Source organism: Ornithorhynchus anatinus, unplaced genomic scaffold (genome assembly GCF_004115215.2).
Source record: "Ornithorhynchus anatinus isolate Pmale09 unplaced genomic scaffold, mOrnAna1.pri.v4 scaffold_264_arrow_ctg1, whole genome shotgun sequence".
NCBI classification, from domain to species: Eukaryota; Metazoa; Chordata; class Mammalia; order Monotremata; family Ornithorhynchidae; genus Ornithorhynchus; species Ornithorhynchus anatinus.
In genome coordinates this window covers 3,965,884-3,986,846 of record NW_024396743.1, presented here as the reverse complement: position 1 = coordinate 3,986,846, position 20,963 = coordinate 3,965,884, and the positions used below count along the sequence as shown (strand labels likewise).

At 59.2% G+C, this 20,963-nt stretch overlaps 1 protein-coding gene across 3 annotated transcripts in view; it reads left to right on the top strand.

Annotated features, from left to right (window-relative positions):
• The window catches only part of CCDC57 (coiled-coil domain containing 57), a 68,501-nt gene that overhangs the window by 12,296 nt on the left and 35,242 nt on the right, over window positions 1–20,963 (top strand). For 2 of the 3 annotated variants that reach the window (XM_029057046.1, XM_029057048.2), the window contains exons 7-9: window positions 572–751; window positions 2,342–2,500; window positions 13,785–13,885. In XM_029057046.1, coding sequence (XP_028912879.1) covers window positions 572–751; window positions 2,342–2,500; window positions 13,785–13,885 — 440 coding nt within the window. Of the gene's footprint in view, window positions 1–571; window positions 752–2,341; window positions 2,501–4,512; window positions 4,676–13,784; window positions 13,886–20,963 lie in introns of all 3 variants that reach the window. The other variant, XM_039911044.1, reaches the window with a different exon arrangement.

The following is a 20,963-nucleotide window of genomic DNA, read 5'->3' as shown; positions in this document are numbered from 1 at the left end:
GTAGGGTACTCGTTAGGTGCTCAGGACGTGCCAGGTAATAATGATGTTGGTATTTGTTAAGCGCTTACTATGTGCAGAGCAGAGCGCTGGGGGAGATACAGGGTAATCAGGTTGTCCCACGTGACGCTCAGTTAATCCCCATTTTACAGATGAGGGAACCGAGGCACACCGAAGTTAAGTGACTCGCCCCCAGTCACACAGCTGGCAAGTGGCGGAGCTGGGATTCGAACCCATGACCTCTGACTCCCAATCCCAGGCTCTTTCCACTGAGCCACGCTGCTTCTCTGTGTTCTGAGCGCCGGGGGCGATACCGATTAATCAGGTTGGACACAGAACCTGTCCCACGTGGGGCTCACGCTCTTATCCCCATTTGCCGGATGAGGTAACTGAGGCCCAGAGCAGTTAAGTGACCCGCCCAAAGTCACCCGGGATCGGAACCCAGGTCCTTGTGACGCCCGGGCCCGCGCTCCTTCCACCCCAACGGGCCGCTTCTCCGTAGAGAGGGTGGCACGCGGTAAAGCCCTTATCCCCCGCCGCCATCCCCGCGCCCGCTTTTCCTTCGGGGCCCCAGGCACGAGGAGCTGGATCGCTTTTCCCGGGAGAAGGAGGCGGGCCTCTCCGAGCGCGTGCGGGAGCTGGAGGCCGAGGTCCGACGGCTGCGCGCGCTGGGGGAGAGCCAGGAGACGGAGCAGCGCCGGGCCCGGCGGAGGCAGGCCGACGTCCTGAGCCGGAAGGACGCTGCCATCGCCAGGTAAGCCCTCCGCTCCCACCCCTCCCCGCCGTCACAGCCCGTCCCCGTCCGCCGCGCCCTCTGGGCCCAACGCCGGCATGGGGATAATAAATGCCATGTCTCTTCCTGATAATAACAACTCCCTTTCACTTCTCTGGGCCTCGGTTACTCATCTGCGAAACCGGGGATGAAGACCGTGAGCCCCACGTGGGCCGCACGCTGCGTCCGGCCCGATCCACTTGTATCTCCCCCGACGTTTAGTACGGTGCCCGGCGCAAAGGAAGCCCCTAACGAGCACCGGGCCTGGTGGTGGAGCCCGAGCCTGGTAGTCTCCCATCTAATCCCCGGGCCTCCGGTAAGGTTTTAAATAATATCAATAATGGCGTTGCTGTTTGTCCAGCCCTTACTGTGTGCCAAGCCCTGTTCTAAGCGCTGGGGGAGATTCAAGGTCATCGGGCCGCCCCAGGTGGGGCTCACAGTCTTCATCCCCCATTTGACAGATGAGGTCACGGAGGCCCGGAGAAGCGGAGTGACTCGTCCGAGGTCACACAGCTGACAAGCCGGGATTAGGACCCACGACCTCCGACTCCCGAGCCCGGGCTCTCTCCGCTGAGCCGCGCTGCCTCTCTAGCCAGGCGGTCTCTCCATCTACCCCAGCCCTCCGTACGGCGCCCGGCGCAGAGTAAGCGCTTAGCCGAAACCGCAACGATTATGATTACCTAGCCCAGCCTGCCTCCCGGGAAGTGGAGAGAAGCAATTAACTGTTATTATTAATTGGGGAAGTGCTTATTTTGTACCGAGGACCGTCGCCCAACCCTTTCTCCCGTCCGCCCTCCCCTTCCGTATATAACAGACGGCCGCGCTCCCCACCTGGAAGGCGTCGTCAAAGCCACATCTCCGAGAGTCTTTTAATTAATCAGAGGCCCAATTAAGCCTCCTTTTCCCCTCCTCCCTCTCCCCTTCGCCTCCCCCTCGCACTTAATTCGTACCCTTTATTCCCCCCACCCTCAGCCCCACGGCACTTACGCCCATATCCGCCGTTTTATTTTAACGTCTGCCTCCCTCTCTACCCTGGGAGCTCCTTAACGGGGAGGGAATGTGTCTCCCGACTCCGATGTCCAGCACCCCCCCCCCCCCCGACCGCTCAGTACGCGCTCCGCCTACGGTCGGCGCTCGATAAATACCACCGACTGATCGGTTGGGGTAGGTGCGAGACGGATGCAATTAGAGACTGGACCCAAAAAGTGACTAATAATAGCTATTATTAGGATTATGGTGGTATCTGTTAAGCACTTACTATGTGCCAGGCACTATACTAAGCAAATCAAGGTGGACACGATCCTTTGTCCCACCGGGGGGGGGGGGGGGCGGTCACGGTCTTGATCCCATTTTCCAGATGAGGGAACCGAGGCACAGAGAAGGCAAGTGACTTTTCCAAGGTCACCCAGCAGACAGGTCTTCCCGAGTACTCTCCCGTATACTCAGCCCACAACTCTGCACCCGCCAGGGGCTCGAAAATATCATCGATTAATCGGTCTGTGGAACGAGCCCCTTCGAAGCCTCTTTTGGGGGGGGGGGCGGTTTTCCTCTCTTTCGGTTACCTCCTGGTAGACTCCGGGAAGAGGTGGCGGCCGTGAAATCCAGCCGGGATGCCCAGGTTGTTCAGATGTCCAAGGAGATCGTTTCCAAGGACCTGCAGGTGCAGGGATTGCAGGAAGAGGAGGTGAACCTCAAGGCTCACCTGCTCGGGCTCCAGCAGGACATCGACAGGTAAACGTCCTTTTAATAATAATCATCCTAATTATCATTACTCCGGTATCTGTCGAGCACAATCCCGAGCCCGGAACTGAGGGCTGGGGTAGCTCTGACAATGGGGATAATAACAACGGTTGTATCTGTTAATAATAACGTTGGTATTTGTTAAGCGCTTACTACGTGCAGAGCACCGTTCTGAAGCGCTGGGGGAGATGCAGCGGAATGAGGTCGTCCCACGTGAGGCTCACGGTCTTCGTCCCCGTTTTACAGATGAGGGACCTGAGGCACAGAGAAGTGAAGTGACTTGCCCACAGTCACCCAGCTGACGAGGGGCCGAGTCGGGATTAAGACGTTAAGCGCTTCCTACCCGCTAAACACTGTGCTGAGCGCTGGGGTCGGCCCAAAGCAATGGGGTTGGCCCCGGTCCCACGGGGGGCTCACTGCCTTCGTCCCCTTTTACGGGTGAGGTCGCCGAGGCCCCCAGAAGTGAAGCGACTCGCCCGAGGTCACGCGGCGGACGAGTGGCGGAGCCGGGATTGGAACCCAGGTCCTTCTGACTCCCGGGCCCGGGCTCTGTCCGCTAGGCCGCCCCGCTTCGGATGGAGATCTGATACGAGATGGGTCCCACGTCGGGCCCGCAGCCCGAAGTGGGAGGGAGGACACAGGCGGCGGGGCCTAGTGGCTAGAGCGCGGGCCTGGGAGTCACGGGTTCCAATCCCGGCTCCGCCCCTCATCTGCTGTGTGGCCTCGGGCGAGTCATTTCACTTCCCTGCGCCCCAGTTACCTCATCCCCGAAACGGGGAACGTGACCGCGAGCCCCACGCGGGAAGGGACCGATCGCCTTGCATCTACTCCGGCGCTTAGGACAGGGCTCGGCACGGAGAAGGGGCCGAACGGATACCGTCGTCATTATTATAAGCATTCAAATTCCATTTTGCAGGTGAGGCCCAGAGCAGCGAAGTGACTCGCTCCGGGTCACACGGCAGTCGAGTGGCGGAGCCGGGATTGGAACCCGCCTCCTCTCGGGGCCCGGGTTCCAATCTCTAGGGCCCCGCTGCTTCCCAGATTTCCACTTTCTGGCTTCTCGTTTTTCACTTGAGCCATCCGGCTGCTGCCGGCTCGGGGCGCCGGGGCTTGGCGCGCCTCTGCGCGCCGGCCACGCTCCCTCTCTTCCTCCTTCCTCCCTCCCCCTCTTCCCGACCCCCTGCCGGGCTCCGGAAGGCCGAGCCACGGGGCCTTTACGGGCCGGATAGCTTTCTATATGCGGAGAGGGCCCCCGTCCGGAACCTCACTCCGCACGGCGGGCCAAAAGAGGAACGGCCGCCGGGATCGCTGAAATTAGGAACGACAGTGGGGCGGCTCCGAAAGGCCGGGGAGGCAGCGCGGCCCAGTGGGAAGAGCCCGGCGCCGGGACTGGGGAGACCCGCCTTCTCACCGCGGCTCCGCCGCCTGCCTGCTGTGTGACCTTGGGCGGGTCACCTGACGCGTTAATAATCACAGAACTCCTCTGTTCATTTAGCCGAGCTGGGTGCGCAAGCGTCGGGGTAGAGACCAGGTCGGACACGGCCCGCGGCCCACGTGGGGCTCACGGTCTCAATCCCCGTCTTACGGATGAGGGAACTGAGGCGCAGAGAAGGTTAAGTGACGTGCCCGAGATCCCCGGGCGCAGCCAGGATCGGAACCCAGAGCCTCCGGTCCCCGGGCCCGCGCTCTTTCCGCTTGGCCACGCTCCACCCCGCCACGCCGCGACGTCGCTCGTCCGTCGGCCGGAGCCGAGAGCGGTGCGGCCCGGTGGGTAGAACCCGGGCCCGGGAGCCAGCGGGGCCCGGGTTCTAATCCCGGCGCCGCCCCTCGGACCTGGGGCCAGTCCCCTCGCTCCTCCGCGCCCCTCATCCGGAAAGCGGGGGATCGAGACGGGGAGCCCCACGTGGGGACGGGGTCCCGATTCGCTTGGATCCGCCCCAGCGCCGAGCACAGTGCCTGGCCCACAGTACGCGCTCACGCAGTACCGTCGTCACGATGGCCAGGTACGAGCAGCGACTGTCTCGAGCACTGGAGCGGGAACGAGGCCTCGAGCGGGCCGAAGTACAGGCCGAACTGGATTGGCAGAACCGCTGGGAGAGCATGGAAAGGACCCAGGATCAGAAAGCGGAGGAATTAATGCGGGCCTTGACCGCGGCGCGGGACCGGGTAAGGAGGGGCTCCTCGGGGCGAGGCAAAACCCCCATCCGATCCGTGGGATTTATTATCATCGTTTATTATTTATCGAGCGCTTCCTGCGGGCGGAGCCCCGGACTGAGCGCTTGGGCGAGGAGTAGAGTTGGGCGGCACGATCCCTGTCTACAAGAGAAGCAGCGGGGCCCGCTAGATATTCATTCATTCTCTTCAGTCGTATTTATTGAGCGCTTGCCGCGTGCGCAGCTCCGAACTGGGCGCTTGGAAACGGACGGTACGACGGCAGAGAGTGACATCCCCCGCCCGCAACGAGAGACCGGCCCCGCCACGTGTCCGCTGTGTGACCGTGGGCGAGTCACTTCACCTCTCTGTCCTTCCGCTCCCGCGTCTGGAAAATGAGGATCGAGACCGTGAGCCCCACGTGGGGCGGGGACCGGGTCCATCCCGATTTGCTCGTATCCACCCCGGCGCTCAGCACGGTAGTAAGCACTTAACGAATACCAGAAAAGAAGGACTTTACGGGCTAAGAGGGTACTCTCCCGGGATCGCTGCGGGAACGGATCTTGTTGTTAGAATAATAATTACTATTAGGTCACCGGACCTGGGTTCTAATCCCAGCTCCGCCACATAGGTAACTGAGGCCCAGAGGAGTGAAGGGACTCACCCAGGGTCACGCGGCAGACCAGCGGCGGAGCCGGGATGGGGACCCATGCCCTTCTGACTCGCGGGCCCGGGCTCTAGCCGCCAGGCCACGCTGCTTCTCGTGAGCGGGGCAGTTTGTCGGCTCTCCCCGGGTGCAGAGGTCGGCCGCGCTCTGGCTTTTCAGGTCGCAGCGAGGCCCCGAGGGGCCGGACGGAAGCTGGGAGAAATGGAGGCGGTCCCCGCCGCTTCGACGCTCGAGAGAGGCCCGGCCTCCCAGGCTCTCGGGGGGGGGGGGGTCACGGTTCTCTCCCTTAGAAAGAATAAACTGTGGTGTTTGTTAAGCGCTTACTATGTGCAAAGCACCGTTCCAAGCGCTGGAGTATACGAGGTGATCAGGTCGTCCCACGTGGGGCTCAGGGGTTTAATCCCCATTGGACAGATGAGGTCACTGAGGCCCAGAGAAGTGAAGTGACTTGCCCGAGGTCACACAGCTGACTGGCGGCAGAGGCGGGATTAGAACCCGTGACCTCTGACTCCCCTGCCCGCGCTCTTTCCACTGAGCCACGCTGCTTCAAAGAAAAACAGAGAGAAAGAAAGAAAAACAGGTGAGGACCCTTTCAGGTCCCACATGGGACAACCTGATTACCTTGTATCCACCCCAGCGCTTAGACGGGAGCTGGGCGCATAGTAAGCACTTAGATACCGTAATTATTCTTGGTATTATTATTATTATTAATAAGGGCAAGGGTGACAGAGAAGGGAGGGGAAAGGAGGGCTCAGTCAGGGAAGGCCGCTTGGAGGAGGGTGATGAGGTTAGAGACCGTGAGCCCCGTCGGGGACAGGGACTGGGTCCAACCTGATTTGACCCCCCCAGCGCTCAGTACAGTCCCTGGCACAGAGTTAGCGCTTAATAAGTACCCTTATCGTGGAAGGAAGCAGCGTGGCTCAGTGGAAAAGAGCCCGGGCTTCGGAGTCAGAGGGTCGCGGGTTCGACTCCCGGCTCTGCCACTCGTCAGCCGGGTGACCGTGGGGCGAGTCACCTCACTTCTCCGGGCCTCCGTTCCCTCGTCTGTAAAATGGGGATTAACCGTGAGCCTCACGGGGGCCGACCCGATCACCCTGTATCTCCCCCAGCGCCTAGAACGGTGCTCCGCACATAGTAAGCGCTTAACAGATACCAACATCGTTATTATTATTATCATTATTATTATTATTATTATTATTAAGGACCCAGGCTTGAAAATGGGCCCGGTGCCCCCTCGTGGCCAGATTTCTGCTCGTTAGGCTCTGAGCTGGGGCAGAAAGGAGCGGGGCGGGGGTGGGTGGGAGGGCAATACCCCCACCCGCTTCACTACTCTGGGCCTCAGTGACCTCATCTGTAAAAGGGGGATGAAGACTGTCAGCCCCACGGGGGACAACCTCGTACCCCTGCCCCCCCGCGCGCTTAGAACAGTGCTTGGCCCATAAAAAAAAGAAAATGTTGGTAGCTGTTAAGCGCTCACTATGTGCGGAGCACCGTTCTAAGCGCTGGGGGAGATACAGGGTGATCGGGTCGTCCCAAGTGAGGCTCACGGTTAATCCCCATTTTACAGACGAGGGAACGGAGGCACGGGGAAGTGAAGCGACTCGCCCGCAGTCACACAGCTGACGAGTGGCGGAGCCGGGAGTCGGACCCATGACCCCTGACTCTTTCCACCGAGCCACGCTGCTTCCGTGCTAAGCGCCTCACAGATGCCATCGTCAACATGGTCAGTGTGATGGTGGTACTGGTTAAGCACGTACTAGGTGCCAGGCACCGTCCTAAGCACTAGGGTGGACGCGAGCAAATGGGGTTGGACGCAGTGCCCGTCCCACCCGGGGCTCCCGGCCGCAATCCCCATTTTCCAGATGAGAGAACTGAGGCCCAGAGAAGCGAAGCGACCAGCCCGAGGTCACACAGCAGACAAGCGGAGCCCGCGGCCTTCTGACGCCCGGGATAAAAAAGCAGATTGGACCCAGGCCCTGTCCCACAGTCTATGAGGGGTGAGGGAACTGAGGCACAGAGGAAGGGAAGTGACTTAACAATAATAATGTTGGTGTTTGTTAAGCGCTTACTATGCGCAGAGCACTGTCCTAAGCCCTGGGGTAGACACAGGGGAATCGGGTCGTCCCACGTGGGGCTCACGGTCTTAATCGCCATTTTACGGATGAGGTAACGGAGGCCCAGAGAAGTGAAGCGACTCGCCCACGGTCCCACAGCCGACAAGCGGCCGAGCCGGGATCCGAACCCACGACCTCTGACTCCCCAGCCCGGGCTCTTTCCACTGAGCCACGCTGACTTACCCGAGGTCACTCAGCGGGCACACGGCGGAGCCCGGGATCGGGACCCAGAACCTCCGACTCCCCGGCCCGGGCTCCTTCCAGGAAGGGAGACCGCTTGACCGAAGCGTGACAGACATTCCCTCCCACACCCGAGCAGTGGGAAGATCATCCTTCTTCCGTGCTACTCCATCTGCTGTTTTCAGCGCCCGGTTACGTTTTCCGGTCCGTCGCCCTCTTCCCTCGTCGTTTCTTCGCCGTCACCCGTGAGGAGAATCAACATCCGTTGGACGCTCAAACGGCTCCGTCGCCGGTCAGCCGAGTGACTTTGGACAAGTCGCCTCACTTCTCCGGGCCTCAGTTCCCTCATCGGGAAAATGGGGATTAAAGCCGTGAGCCCCCCCCCCCCCCGCAGCGCCTGGCCCATAATAAGCGCCCAACAGATACCGTTATTATTATTATTATTATTAAATGTTAAATGGGAAGCAGCGTGGCCTAGTGGATAGAACCCAGGCCTGGGTGAGAGGAGGACCCGAGTTCTAATCCCAGCTCTGCCATTCGCCTGCCGCGTGACCTCGGACAAGTCAGTTCCCTCGTCCGTAAAATGGGGATTAAATCGTCCTCTGTGAGCGCCGGGCGGGACAGGGATTGGGTCCAACTGGATTATTTCCATCTACCGCAGCACACAGCAAGCATTTAAGCAAGTACTGCAGAAACCGCCAAGCCCTGTAATAATAATAATAATAATAATAATAATGGTATTTGTTAAGCGCTTACTACGCGCCAAGTACTGTTCTAAGGGCTGAGCGCTCTACTAAGCAGGTCAGACCGAATCCCCGTCCCACAGAGGACGCAGTGGTCTACAGAAGAGGGAACGAACCCCCATTTTACAGAGGTGGAAATGGAGAAGCGAAATGACTTATCCGAGGTCACGGACGAAGGGGCCGAGCCGGCGTTAAAACCCAGGTCCTCTGACTCCCAGGCCCCCCCCCCCCCCCACCCGGGTGTCGCTTCGAATTCATTCACGGAAGCGAAGTCCAGAATGGGTAAACGGAGGAAATCGTCACTCTGTCCGAAGACTTAAGGGTTCGGGGATGGTAGATCCAACTCGGATATTTCATTCGGTCGTATCTGTCGGGCGCTTACTGCGTGCCGAGCACTGTGCGAAGAGCCGTCGTCTTCCGTGTACGAAGAGGGAGGGAGATCGGGGCCAGAGGCAGGACGTCGCTGAGGGGTCGGCGGGTAGGTTGGCGCTAGAGGAGGCGTGGCAGATCAACGGGCCCCGCGTACGTGAAAAGGCGACCGTTTTCGGTGCCGTGGCGTCTGTTCTCTGCAGCGCCTTTTCACTTTCGCCTCTCCAAACGCCGAAGCTTCCGTTCACAGCGGACCGATCCCCCCCGTCGGGTCCGCCGCTCTTCTGTTCCTCCGAGAAACCTTCAGCTAGGCTGCGTTGCTCAAATTCTAGACCGCGAGCTTCTCGTGGGCAGGAACGGCTCTCTTTGTTGTTACGGCGTGCTCTCCCAAGCGTTCAGTACAGCGCTTTGCACGGGGTAAGCACTCGGTAAGTACGACGGGACGGAGGAGTGAAATTGGTGCCTCCCCGCGGCTTCAAAACGCTTCTTCCGCCCAGCTCGGCGGACAGTTCCCCTCAAACTCATCCACTGAACGGTCGCTTCGACCTCCTGTTTCCTCCTTCCTTCTCATTCGTTCGTTCAGTCGTATTTATCGAGCGCTTCCTCCGCGCCGGGCACCGTACTAAGCGCTTGGAAAGTACAACTGGGCAGCAGACAGAGACGATCCCTGCCCGACAAGGGGCTCACGGCCTAGAAGGGGGAGACAGACCACAAAACAAAACATAAGACTAATAATAATAGCCCCATCGGGCCAGGTTTTTGACTACGAACCCCATGTGGGATGATGATAACGTTGGTATTTGTTAAGCGCTTACTACGTGCAGAGCACTGTTCTAAGCGCTGGGGTAGACACAAGGGAATCAGGTCGTCCCACATGGGGCTCACGGTCTTCATCCCCATTTTACAGATGAGGTCACTGAGGCCCAGAGAAGTGAAGCGACTCGCCCACGGTCACACAGCTGACGAGCGGCCGAGCCGGGATCCGAACCCACGGCCTCTGACTCCAAAGCCCGGGCTCTTTCCACTGAGCCACGCTGCGGCCAACCCGGTTAACTTCTGTCTACCCCGGTACTTAGAACAGTGCTTGATACGAAATAAGTGCTTAACAAATATATTATTATTAGTACTACTAATAATAATAACCCCGGCGGGCCAGCGTCCTCGACTGCGAGCCCTATGGGGGACTGCTGGGTCTGTGTCCAACCTGGTTCATTTGTATCCACCCCAGCGCTTAGAACGGTGCTCGACAGGAACTGAACGCTTAACAAAATATATTCTTATTATCGTGGTCGTTATTAATGACGATAAGAATAATAATAATAGCCCCAGTGGGCGAGGGGCTTGGACCGCGAGCCCCTCGGGGGACCGGGACTGTGTCCGACCTGGTTAACGTGTATCCACCCCAGCGCTTAGAACGGTGCTCGACCGGAACTGAACGCTTAGCAAATATATTATTATTATCGTCGTCGCTATTGATGACGATAAGAATAATAATAATAGCCCCAGTGGGCGAGGGTTATGGACCGCGAGCCCCACGGCGGACCGGGACTGTGTCCGACCTGGTTAACGTGTATCCACCCCAGCGCTTCGAACGGTGCTTGATACGGAGTGAGTGCTTTAACCAATAGAATAATAACGGTAATAATAACAACAGTAATAATCAGCCCATCCAGTTTCGTAGAGGGAGGGAGCTCCGAAGGCAGCCACCACCAGGAGGCAACACGAACCCATCTAGCCGCAAACCCTTCCAAGCCGCTCTTGGCTTCTGCAATTCCTGGCTGGAAGTCCCCAGCCATCCCGCGCGGCCTCTTCCTTCCTTTCCGCCTGCCGGAAGCCGGCCTATCCCTTCTGCTCCTCCTGGAACAAATTCCTGCCCCGTTAACTTCTCCGTACCTCTCTTCCCGCGCCCCGACCCTTCGCGGTGTCCCGGCAACCGTCGGGAGGAGGTTTGGGGCCTTTCCTAAACCCAGACCGCGATCCCTCTGACCGTGCGGGATCCGGAATCGCTCCCCGGGACGACGTTCCGGCGGAGACGCCCTCGCACCCTCATCTGCCCGCTTCTCTCCGGAGGAGGTGGGGCTAATCGTCGTGCCGTCGTTCATTCGGGAGTATCTGTTGAGCGACTGCGATGTACTAAGCGCTCGGAACGGCCAATCCGGCAACGGGTAGGGCCCGTCCCCCGCCCGATGACGGGCTCCGCTCGGCACTTATTGGGTGCCGTTCACCGGGCTGAGCGCCGGGGTAGCTCGAAGACCACCCGCGGGGGATTCGCGGTCTAAGTGGGAGGGAGAACGGGGATTGAATCCCCGTTTTTGCAGATGAGGGAACGGGAGAAGGCAATCGGTCAGTCAGCGGTACTTATCGAGCGCCTACCGTGTGCCGAGAACCGTACTGAGCGCTTGGGGGACTGCAACGCGAGGGGACGTGGTAGACGCATTCGTTGCCCGCAGCGAGTTCACGGTCTAGGGTCGGAGACGGACATCAAATATAAGCGATGCACGATACGTGGATTCTAAACGGAATCATATAAGTTACGGTTACGGACGTAAGCGCCGGGGGGGCCGAGCGGGGAATGAAGGGTATAAATCTAAGTGCGAGTTAAGGTGAGATGACTCGCCCCGGGTCACACAGCAGATAAGTGGCAGAGCCGGGATTAGAACCCGGATCCTCCGGCTCTCGGGCCTGGTTCTTTCCACTCGGCCGCGCCGCCAACCTAATAATAATTCTTATTTATTTAACTGCGGCGTCTGTTAAGCACTTACTACGTGCCGAGCACGCACTGACCGCTGAGGGGATTACCCAGTCCCCGTCCCACGTGGGGCTCACAATCTCGATCCCCATTTTCCAGCTGAGGGAACTGAGGCCTAGAGAAGTGAAGGGACCTGCCCGAGGCCGCACAGCAGACAGGCGGCGGAGCCGGGATTAGAACCCACGACCTCCTGACTCCTCTATGCCATGCTGCCTCTCTAGGATCCCCGACAACCGAGCGCTTCGTTCATTCGTACGGTCGTATTCATTGAGTGTCGACTGGGTGCGAAACACCGGACTGAGCGTGGGGAGAGCACCGTGTAACAGAAAAACAGATTCCGTGGGGGTCACGGGGAGACAGGATAGACACCCCCTCCTCCCCCCCGCCCCCCGCGCCTCGGTCTCCCCCGTCCGCCAAGCCTTTCCGTCGGGTGGGGCCCCGTCTCTCGGTTTCTCCCCCGGACAGCCCGCTCCAGCCGGGGACGGAGCGTAGCCCCACCGGGCCCGAGAGCGAGCGAGCGAGCGAAAGCGACCTGCCCTCGGTCTCCTAGGCGCCGGACCCCCGCGCGTCTCTCGGCCCGCCTCCCTCCGCCGAGGTCCAGCGCCTCAGAGAGCAGAACGCCTCCCTCCGGAGCGTCGTCACCCACATGAGAGAGCAGATGGAGGCCCTGAGCGCCTCCCGGCCCTCCGCCCTCGCCGCCGGGGACCGGATCGTCCGTCCGCCGGCCGCTGCGGGTGAGAAAGCGGGGTCGGCCCTGCCCTCTGTCCCCCCGCAACTGGGAGCCCCCGCTAGTTTTGGTTGTCTGTTGCTGTTGTTCGATGGTATTTAAGCGCTTACTCCGCTCCAGGCCCTCTGCTAAGTGCCGGGGTAGAGACGAGATCGATTTGGCAGCTGTATTTCATTCATTCACTCATTCAGACGGATTTACTGAGCGCTTCCTGTGTGCAGAGCACTGTACTGAGCGCTTGGAAAGCCCATTTCGGCAACAGAAAGAGGCGATCCCTACCCACCGAAGGGGCGACGGTCTAGAAGGAGCAAGAACCTTCTAGACCTTCTAGGAGGTTAAGAAGCAGCGTGGCTCAGTGGAAGGAGCCCGGGCTTGGGAGTCAGAGGTCGTGGGTTCGAATCCTGGCTCTGCCACTTGTCGGCTGGGGGACCGTGGGCGAGTCGCTTCACTTCTCTGGAAAATGGGGATTAACTGTGAGCCTCACGTGGGGCAACCTGATTGTTCTGTATCTACCTCGGCGCTTAGAACAGTGCTCTGCACATAGTAAGCGCTTAACAAATACCAACATTATTCCCGATTTGTACATTCCAAGCGCTTAGTACAGTGCTCTGCACATAGTAAGCGCGCAACAAATACTACTGAATGAATAGAAGCGGGGAGGCAGATGTCCAAACGAGTGAGCGGGCATCAGTGGCGTCAGTATAAATTAAGAGAATTATAGAGATATGCACATCATTAATAAAATAAATGGAATAATACCTATGTACATCTGTACACAAGCGGTGTGGGGCAGAGGGAGGGGGTCGGGGCGACGGGGAGGGGAGGAGGGACGGAGGAAAAGGGGGGCTTAGTCTGGGGAAGGCCTCCTGGAGGAGGTGAGCTTCAGTATTTATGGGTGCGGAGCGCTGTACTAAGCGCTTGGGAGAGGACAGTACAACAGGGTTGGTAGCCGCATTCCTGGCCCATAACGAGCTTACCGTCCAGAGGGAGAAACAGAAAGAAGGAGGGAAAGAAAGAAAAGAAAGGAAAAGAAAGTAGAGGAAGGAAGGAAAGGAGGAAGGGAGGGAGGGAAGGAGGAAGGAAGCCCTGTGTGGGACAGTGACCTTGATTAATTTGTTTCTCCCCCAGTAATTTGTATCTTCTACGTGCTTGACACAGGGTGCTTAACAAATACCATAAAGGTAAAAAAAAAAAAGGAGAGCGATCGTTATCCCTGGCTCCTCTCACCCCTCTTAAACCCTATCATCTTCTCTTTCCCACTCGGTCATCCCAAATACCCTGAACGGTCTCTAGAGTTAAGAAGTAGTAGGGCCTAGTGGGTAGAGCCCAGGCCTGGGAGTCCGAGGATCTGGGTTCCGATGCCAGTTCCCTGCCGTGTGACCCCGGGGCAAGTCACTTCACTGTTTCTTCATCTGTAAAATGGCGATTCAATACCTGCTTGTTTGGGGTTTATGAAAGCGGTATTCGCTAAGCGCTCGCCGTGTGCCGGGCCCCTTTGTGAGCGCCGGGGTCGGTCGGGGCTTATCGGGTTGGACGCGGCCTCGTTGACGCGTCGGAAACGTCTCCCTCCGCCAGCTGCCGCGCTGCCGGCCGCGACGTCCGCCGAACTGGCTGCGGGGATGCTTCCTGCCGGAGACGCTCACTCGGACTCCACGCTGACCCAGCTCCGACACAAGGTGAGGCCAACCTTCGCCTCGGTCGCATCGCCCTCCCCCGGGCGCCGAGGACAGTGCTCTGCACACAGCAAGCGCTCGATCAAGACCCCCGATGGGTTGATTCAGGGAAGCCGAGGGCCCCGCTTTCACTCAGGCCAGCGGCCCCCCACCCTGGGTCTCGAAAACGAGACTCTTCCCTTGGCTCTTTTTCCCCTTCAGATGGTTTCGCTCCAGTTTAATCCGCCCCAACCCCGGTCGGGACCCCTCCGACGTAAATAAGCGTCCTCGAGACGTGAGGAGCGTAGGACGCTCTGCTTCTCTGTCCGTCGATCAATCGGTCGGGTTCGTTGAGCGTTTACCGTGGGCAGCCCCTCTCAGGGTCGCACCAGTCCTCTACCGGTCTCGACGACGGGAGGGAGAGTCGAGCCGAGGCCCGTCCATTCCATTCCTAGCCTGGGCAGCGACTAGCGAGTGGCGGGCCGTCCGCCGCGAGTCACAACTCACCCGTGCCGGGCAGCGGCGGCACGGGAGAGGGCCGAGGGCGGAGACCCGGGTCTACCGCGCGGGAGGCGGCGATGGTCAACCGCTTCCGGATTTCTACCGAGAAAACCGGACGGCTACGTGACCAGAACGACTGCGGATGGAGAGCGGGGCGTCGCCACGGGTCGGAGACGACTCGCCAGCGTGAGACGAGACTCCGGGCGGGGAGACACGGTCCCGTCCCCCAGCGAGCTCGCGGTCTAAAGGGGGAGTCGTTCTAAACGGTCCGGCGTTCCCTAACTCGCCGGCCAGGCGGATTTTCCGATTCCCCCCGGGGCTGATTCCGGGCAAGGAAAACGGCAGACCGAAGGGCGGGTTTCTCAGAAGGTTCTCAGCGAGAGTGGTGAAGTGTGAATGGAAGTGCTCTGTTAAGCCCTCACGATGTGCCAAGCCCTGAGGTGGATCAAAAACAATCAGAGCAGATGCAGTCTCCGTCCCCCGCGAGGCTCACAGTCCGAAGCCGTGGGGAGAACGGGGGACGTATCCCCGGCTTTCAAATGAGGAAACCGAGGGACAGAGAGGGGAAGCCCACCTCCCTTCCCTCCCCTTCTTCTTCAGTCGGATTTATTGAGCGCTCACTGTATGCAAAGCTTGTACCAAGCGCTTGGGAGAGTACGAGAGAACAACAGGCACATTCCTACCCACAAGGAAGTCACAGTGTAGAGGGGGAGACAGACGTTAATGTAAATAACGTGCCTCGCCCAAGGTCACACAGCAGGGTCCTCTGGCCCTTTTCGCGGGACCACGCCGCTCTCTTTTTACGACAGAGGAGACAACACCCAAAGAAAAGGCAAACTGGGAATGAAACCTTCCCGAGTGATGCGTATTTAGTGATTCCGTGTCCGTTCTTGACCTGTGCAGTTCATGAGACAAGTGGGCCAAGCTGATTTAGATTATAAACTTGTAGAGAACGAGGATCGTAGATGAGGACGATGGTAACGGCGATGGTAGTGATATTCGTTAAGTGCTCCCAATATGCCAAATAAGGAAACTGAGGCCCAGAGAAGAAGAAGAATAACGATGGGAAGTGTTAAGCGCTCACTCTGTGTCAAGGACCGTTCTAAGCGCCGGGGTAGGTACGAGCTGATCAGGTCGGACACAGTCCATGTCCCGCATGAGGCTCACAGTCTTAATCCCCATTTTGGAGACGGGGTGACCGAGGCCCAGAGAATAATAATAATGTTGGTATTTGTTAAGCGCTTACTAGAGCACTGTTCTAAGCGCTGGGGGAGATATAGGGCAATCGGGTCGTCCCACGTGAGGCTCACAGTCTCAATCCCCATTTGACAGATGAGGGAACTGAGGCACAGAGAAGTGAAGTGACTCGCCCACAGTCACACAACTGACAGGTGGCAGAGCCGGGAGTCGAACCCGTGACCTCTGCAAAGTGACTTGTCCGAGCTCACACAGCGGACAAGTGGCAGAGCCGGGATTAAAAGCCGGGTCCTTCTGAGTCCCAGGCTTTTCCCGTTAGGCCGCGCTGCTTTCTCGGTACGTACCTTTGGGTTCCTTTAGGCACGTCGGATCTGTACAGCCAGGCCTCGGGACGAATTAAACAATGGCACTATTCAGGAGGTCTCGGGTCGGGAAGAGGCATGGAAATTCCCGGTGACCCTTTGTCCTTCCGCGACAGCGCTGGGCCCCGTATCTAGGGAAAGTGGCGGGAAGAGGAAGAAGAGGGAAAAGGATTTGCATCCCCGTCACAGACTGACTCTGTTCAGGTGACTTGGCCTCATCTCCGGCTTCCCCTCCTCCGGCCCACGGCTTCCCTCCCAGCGCGAGTCCGCGAGAGGCAGCGAGGCCCAGGGGTTAGAGCCCGGGCCTGGGCGTCAGGAAGACCTGAGCTCTGCCGGGTGACCTTGGACGGGTCACTTCGCTCCTGCGGGCCTCAGTCACCTCATCCGGAAAAGGGGGGTAAAGACCGATCCCCACGTGGGACACGGACTGCGTCCAACCCCGTTAGCGCTTAACGAATAGTAAGCGCTTAACAAATACTATTAAAAATCAAAGATACTCTTAAGAACTGGTTGTCTTACAGGCCTGTCGGCCAACGGGGGCGGAGAGAAGCCGCTAACGGAACCTGGCTCTCACGGCCCCATTCGTATTTATTGAGCGCTTACCTCGTGCAAAGCACTGGACCGGGCGCCTGGGCGAGGACAGTACAACAGTAGACAGTCACATTCCCTGCCCACAGTGAGCTGACAGTATGGGGAGGGTCGGGGGAGACAGACCTCAATGCAAATAAATAAAATTAAAGCTCTGGACATGGGCGCTGTGGGGCCGGGAGGGGAGGTGAATAAAGGGAACAAGTCAGAGTAATAATAATAATAACAATGTTGGTATTTGTTAAGCGCTCACTATGTGCGGAGCACTGTTCTAAGCGCTGGGATAGACACAGGGGAAATCAGGTTGTCCCACGTGGGGCTCAACGGTAATCCCCATTTTACAGACGAGGTAACTGGGGCGCAGAGAAGTGAAGTGACTCGCCCACAGTCACACAGCTGACAAGTGGCAGAGCCGGGATTCGAACCCATCACCTCTGACACCAAAGCCCGGGCTCTTTCCAGTGAGCCACGCAGGTTCTTTCGGAATCGGCGCGGCGAGAGAGAGAGAGGCCGGGGCTGGAAAAACCTGAGTTTTCTATAGAATTCAATCCGCCCCGCAGAATAAATTCTGTACAGAACTCAGGTTTTTCCATCCCCGGCGACGGGTGACGTAAATGGCGACGAGGATGGGATCGCAGAAGAGTGGTGAAAAGGAAAAGAGGGCTTAGGCAGGGAGGGCCTCCCGGAGGAGACGTACTTTCCGAAAAGCTCCGAATAGGGGGGAGAGCCGTCGCCCGTGGGATTTGAGGAGGGAGGGCGTCGCGGGCCAGAGGAGGGACGCGGGCCGGGGGGCGGCGGCGAGGCAGGAGAGGTGAAGGCCCGCTGAGAAGGTTGGCGTTAGCGGAGCGAAGTGTGCGGCCTGGGTCGTAGAAGGAGAGGAGCGAGGTGAGGTGGGAGAGGGCAAGGTGGTGGACTGCTTTAAAGCCACTGTTTGTGTTCGATGCAGAGCTGGATGGGCAACCGCTGGAGTTTTTCGAGGAGCGGGGTGACGTGGCCTGAAATGATCCGGGCAGCAGAGCGAAATAGGGGCCGGAGTGGAGAGAGACAGGAGGCTGGGACGTCAGCGAGGAGGCTGGATTACAGGACGGGCTGAGTGATTGCATTAACGTGGACGGAGAGGAAAGGGTGGGTTTTAGCAGTGTTGAGAAGGTGGGACCGACAGGATTTAGCGACGGGTTGAATGTGTGGGCTGAAGGACAGAGAGGAGTCTCACAAGCCCAGGTTACGAGCCTGTGGGACAGGAAGGATGGCGGTGCCGTCTCCAGTGACGGGAAAGTCGCGGAGGACAGGGTTCGGGCGGGAAGATGAGGAGCTCCGTTTTGGACGTGTTAAGCCCGAGGTGACGAGAGGCCAGCCGAGTAGAGACGTCCCGGAGACAGGGAGAGAGATCGGGGCTGGAGATGGAGATTTGGGGATCCGTCCGCACAGAGGCGGTAGTTGAAGCCACGGGAGCGAACGAATTCTCCAAGGCAATGGGTGTGGATGGAGACCAGGAGGGGACTCCGAACTGGAAACCCCGAGGGACCCCCGCGGCTAGCGGAAGAGGAGCCCGCGAAAGAAACTGAGAACGAACGGCCAGGGAGATGAGGAGAACCGGGAGAGTCGGCGAAGCCGAGGTTGGATCACGTTTCCGGGAGAAGGGGATGGTCCACGGTGTCCGAGGCAGTTGAGAGGTCGAGCGGGATCAGGATGGAGTAGGGGACGTTGGATTTGGCAAGAAGGAGATCATCGGTGACCTTCGAGAGGGAGATTTCTGTGGAGTGAAGGGGACGGAAGCCGGATCGGAGGCGGTCGGGAGAGGACTGGAGGAGAGGAATTTGAGACAGCCGGCGTAGACGGCCCGCTCGAGGCTTTTGGAGAGGAATGGCGGGAGGGAGACGGGGCCGTAACCGGAGGGAGCCGCGGGGTACAGGGAGGGCTCTTTTTAAGATGGGGGAGACGTGAGCCTGTTGGAAAGCAGTGGGGAAGAAGGGCATCGGCGCTCGAAGATGGCTGGGAATGGGAGGAAGGAAGGGAGGGGGGTGAGAGTTTTGATAAGGTGCGAAGGAACGGGGGCGGATGCCCAGGTGGAGGGGGTGGCTCTCGAGAGGAGGCAGGAGTTCTCCTCTAGAGATGGGAGAGTTGAAGGGGAGGCCGGAAAGGGGGTGGGACTGAGGAGGAGCGGGGGCGATTTTAGGGAGCTCGCCCCTGAAGTCGTCAAGCTTGTCCTTATACACGGTGGGAGGGTGCGGGCCTGGGAGTCGGAGGACCCGGCTTCCGATCCCGGCTCCGTTACTCGCCTGCCGCGTGACCCCGGGCAAGTCGCTTCACTTCTCTGGGCCTCGGTTGCCTCATCCGGAGCTGGAGATTAAATACCCGTTCCCCCTCCCATCCGGACCGCGAGCCCTACGAGAGACCAGGACTGCGTGCGGCCCGCGTATGTTCTGTCCACCGCAGCGCTTGGTACGGAGTTGGGCACGCGGGGAGCGCTTGGCAGATATCCCGACCGTCGCACGGCGTAGTGGATGGAGCACGGTCCCGGGAGTCAGGAGGACCCGGGTTCTGCTCCCGGCTCCGCCACTTCGCTGCTGTGCGACCTTGGGCCAGTTGCTTCGCCTCACTGGGCTCGGCTCCCTCATCCGTAAAACGGAGATAAGAGTGAGAGCCCCGGGTGGGACGGGGACCGTACCCAACCCGATCGAACTCGTATCCGCCCCAGCGCTTCGAACAGTGCTTGGCACACGGTGAGTGCTCAGTAGAAATAACTGCTGTTCTTATAATGACGAAGCTCAGCTCCGGCTGTTCCCGGAGCGCCGAGGTGACCGGGGATCACTTCCAGAATCCAAGGTTCTTCCGGCTAATACTAATGATAACGTTGGTATTTGTTAAGCGCTTACTATGTGCCGAGCTGGGGTTCTAGGCGCTGGGGTAGATACCGGGTAATCGGGTTGTCCCACGTGAGGCTCACAGTTAATCCCCGTTGGACAGCTGAGGTGACTGAGGCACAGAGAAGTTAAGCGACTCGCCCGCAGTCACACAGCTGGCGAGTGGCAGAGCCGGGATTCGAACCCATGACCTCTGACTCCCAAGCCCGGGCTCTTTCCACTGAGCCACGCTGCTTCAACCGACCCCCGCCCTTGGCCAGAAAGCGAGCCCCGCTCGGGACGGGGACCGTGTCCAACCCGATTAGCTCTTATCTACCCCGGCGCTTACCGTTTTTTAAAAAAAGCCCCTTTCCCGCTGAAGCCTCAGCCCACTGACCCCTCACCTACCGCCCGGCAGGGTAATATATTTCCACTCCTCTCTGCGTGTAAAGGGTAAGTGATTTTCCAGGGCAATTACCTCGGGGGCGGAAGATTGCACACCCGGAGCGAGTCAGACTGGTTCAACCCTCCATTGGGAAATGAAATGAAGAAAGACATCACCCACCGGAGCCGGGCGGCCGAAGCCTCCCTCCGTCTCGGGCGGCCGCCGCGCACCCGCAGGAAACGCTCTCCCGGGTCACGGGGGGTCGAGGGCGGGGGGTCCCCCCTTCCTCCCCGTCGTCTACTTCGCCGCCGACCCCTCGTCCCACCCCGCCCCCGCCCTGGGGCTCCCTCCCCCCTCACGTCCGACAGCCGGCCGCCCTCCCCGCCGTCCAGCTAAAAATCGTGGCTGAGTGGGTCGGGCCGGGGCCCGGGGGGGGGGGGGGGGGGGGCGGAAGGACCTGGGTTAATGTTGGTATTTGTTAAGCGCTTACTATGTGCAGGGCACTGTTCTAAGCGCCGGGGGGAGATACAGGGTAATCAGGCCGTCCCACGTGAGACTCCCAGTCGATCCCCATTTTACAGATGAGAGAACTGAGGCCCAGAGAAGTGAAGTGACTCGCCCACAGTCACGCAGCTGCCAGGTGGCAGAGCTGGGATTCGAACCCACGACCTCTGACTCCGGAGCCCGGGCTCTTCCCACTGAGCCACGCCGCTTCCCCAGCGTTGGGTCCTAATCCCGGCTCCTCCACGTGTCCGCCGGGTGACCTGGGGCAAGTCACTTCACTTCTCCGGGCCTCCTTCACCTCATCTGGAAAATGGGGATTAAGAGTGGGAGCCCCGTGTGGGACAGGGATTGTGTCCAACCCGACTGGCCTGTATCCACCCCGATGCTTGGTACGGAGGAAGCGCTTAACGAGTACAATTATTAAGAATAATAATGATAATATAATAAAATCCCATCTTCCCCGAGAGGCCTCACAGTCTAGAGATCTGACTCACTGCAGCCTTTCAAACAATCCAGCTTTCCTCAACACGTAACCTGCAAATTAGGCCAAATCCATCAATCCATCAGTGGTACTTCCTGAGCGCTTACTGTGTGCAGGACACTGCGCCCAGGAGAGGACAACAGAACGGAGTTGGTCAACACGATCCCTGCCCGTCGTCATCATCGGTGGTATTTACTGGGCGCTTGCTGTGTGCCTCGTCCATTCCCGCATTCAGCCGTAT